General features: G+C 39.3%; 1 protein-coding gene across 1 annotated transcript; it reads right to left on the bottom strand.

Annotated features, from left to right (window-relative positions):
* Positions 1-239: 239 nt before the first annotated feature.
* Positions 240-1,539, bottom strand: LOC124833965 (putative carboxylesterase 17). Its single transcript, XM_047308543.2, has one exon. The coding sequence runs from the start codon at positions 1,482-1,484 to the stop codon at positions 486-488; it is 999 nt and encodes a 332-aa protein (XP_047164499.2). The 5' UTR covers positions 1,485-1,539; the 3' UTR covers positions 240-485.
* Between the last annotated feature and the right edge of the window lie 535 nt (positions 1,540-2,074).

Genomic DNA, 2,074 nt, shown 5'->3' with positions numbered 1-2,074 from the left:
GGTGAGATTTACATAATCATCTTCATAAATAATGATAATTTCACCATCTACTCAATAGTAACCCTTTTATCATCCATTCTATTGTTATTATTTTCTCTATTCCTTGACCTATTAGAGGATCCACACTCTTCCGACCATTTAGAATAAATAATTCATAATTAATTAATTTCTCAAATATTTTATTTTTTAATCAGACTTATTTGCAAAACAAAAAACGTATAGTTAAACTAAGAAAAGTGAATTAGAAGGAGCATTGAAATTACCAGCAGTTTTCACTTCTCAAATCATTCTGACAGAAGTGTTAAATCAAGGGGCATTTCCATGCACCAGCACATTCAACTTCACACACATAATTTTACACAGAATACGTAGAACATGATTTCTCTCAAAAGTCCACACAAACACCATATTATTGCTCATTTCATAGAACTTTTTATCCTTGCACACAATGTTCCTCACAAAGTTAATAACGAATTGTTATTAATTTAGTGCTCTTCAACAAACTGTTTGATTCTAGCCATAAGAGCATGCGTTTGAGCACCGGTATTTGGGTCCATGTCCACTGCAATTTTGTTGAGATAGAAACTATGAGTCACTCCTTCGTTAACAAACAACTCCACATCCTTGTTGGCCTTCCGCATGGCTTCGTAGTACTCCATCTCAGTGTCAAAGATCAAGTCCATCTCCGCCAGGCACAGCAGAAACGGCGGCAGTTTCAGCCCGCTCAGCGGCGGAGCGCTGTCACCCATGGGGCACGCAATGGGGTGGTCCTTGGTTGAACCCAATGGCAATGCCAAGCTCATGAACTTATCCACCATGTCCAAAGTCAAAAATGGAGATTGTGGTTTTTCCAACTCTGACCTGCTCCGTGTCGACCTCATCATCCCCGGATGAATAGGGATTCCTCCAGCTACGCTTATCAGCTTCAGTTGTGTCTTCCCAGCTCGAGCTGCCACTTCATGCACAATATTTGCACCGGAGCTATCTCCGATCAGAAAAACACGACGAAAATCACCGTGTTTTTCAAGCCACGGCTCTTCCGTTTCTCTTCCAGCTACATCCTGTAGCCAGAGAAGAGCAGAAAACCCGTCGTCGATTGCTGCAGGAAGACGATTTTCTGGAGCACGGCGAAGAAAACAAGACACAACGATGATTCGAGCTAACCTAGCAAGTTGTGAGTAAAACTGATAGTACATGAACCAATCCGGTTCACTTATGCAAAACCCGCCACCATGAAAGTGAAGAAAAAGGGGAAGCTTCTCCTCGTTAGAGACTTTCTCCGGCAAGTAAAGGCGTACACGGAGATTGTTGTTCGTGACAGTATCACGAACAGCAACTCCATTGATGAATTCGTGGTGGGCAGGAACCGGTTCGACCATGAATTTGACCTCTGGTGGACCGGTCCATGTTCGGTCTACCGAACCGTCATCGTAGACTCTAAGCCAACCCGACACTTCATCAACAAGCTTCTTCTGGTTGACCATGATTGTGGTTATGGTTTATGTGATGAGTGAGAGTGAGTTTGTAATTGTGTAGAAGTGAGTGCTGTGGATATATGCTTATATAACGCATTGAAGGCGGTTTTGAATGTTTAAGGAAGAAGGAAAAAAATAAAGGAAAAGTGATGCATGAAACATGTGTTCATTATCAAGGGAAGTTTCCAAGAATCTAACGTATGAACAGGTTTTATGGTTTCATGACATGTTTTACTTTGCAGTTTTTTGTTTTGCATATGAACAGACAATTCAGGCATAAGTGAACATAAATGCAATCATGCAAACGTAGAAAACATCTTTTTTAGTAAAAAGTAAGTGGTAGTGTAATTTATGGGTGTGAAAGTATATTTTTTGTAAAATAAATGTGAGAAAAATTGTTTTCATACTCATGTGAACAAAGGTTATTTGATGTTTTTTTGGAAAATGTGAAGAAATCAATGAAATAATAAATTGATCTGGACATCTTTATGTAAATTGTTTTAGAAAAAGGCATAAAGAAACAAAAAGCTTGGGACATAGCCAGACATCTAGGCCATACATATATACATATTTGTCAAGACGAAAACATTATTGGAAAG

The sequence above is a fragment of the Vigna umbellata genome, chromosome 3 (assembly GCF_029865625.1).
Source record: "Vigna umbellata cultivar VRB3 chromosome 3, Vumbellata_1.0, whole genome shotgun sequence".
Lineage (NCBI taxonomy): Eukaryota > Viridiplantae > Streptophyta > Magnoliopsida > Fabales > Fabaceae > Vigna > Vigna umbellata.
Note: the sequence above shows the minus strand (reverse complement) of the source record. Positions and strands in the feature narration are given on the sequence as shown.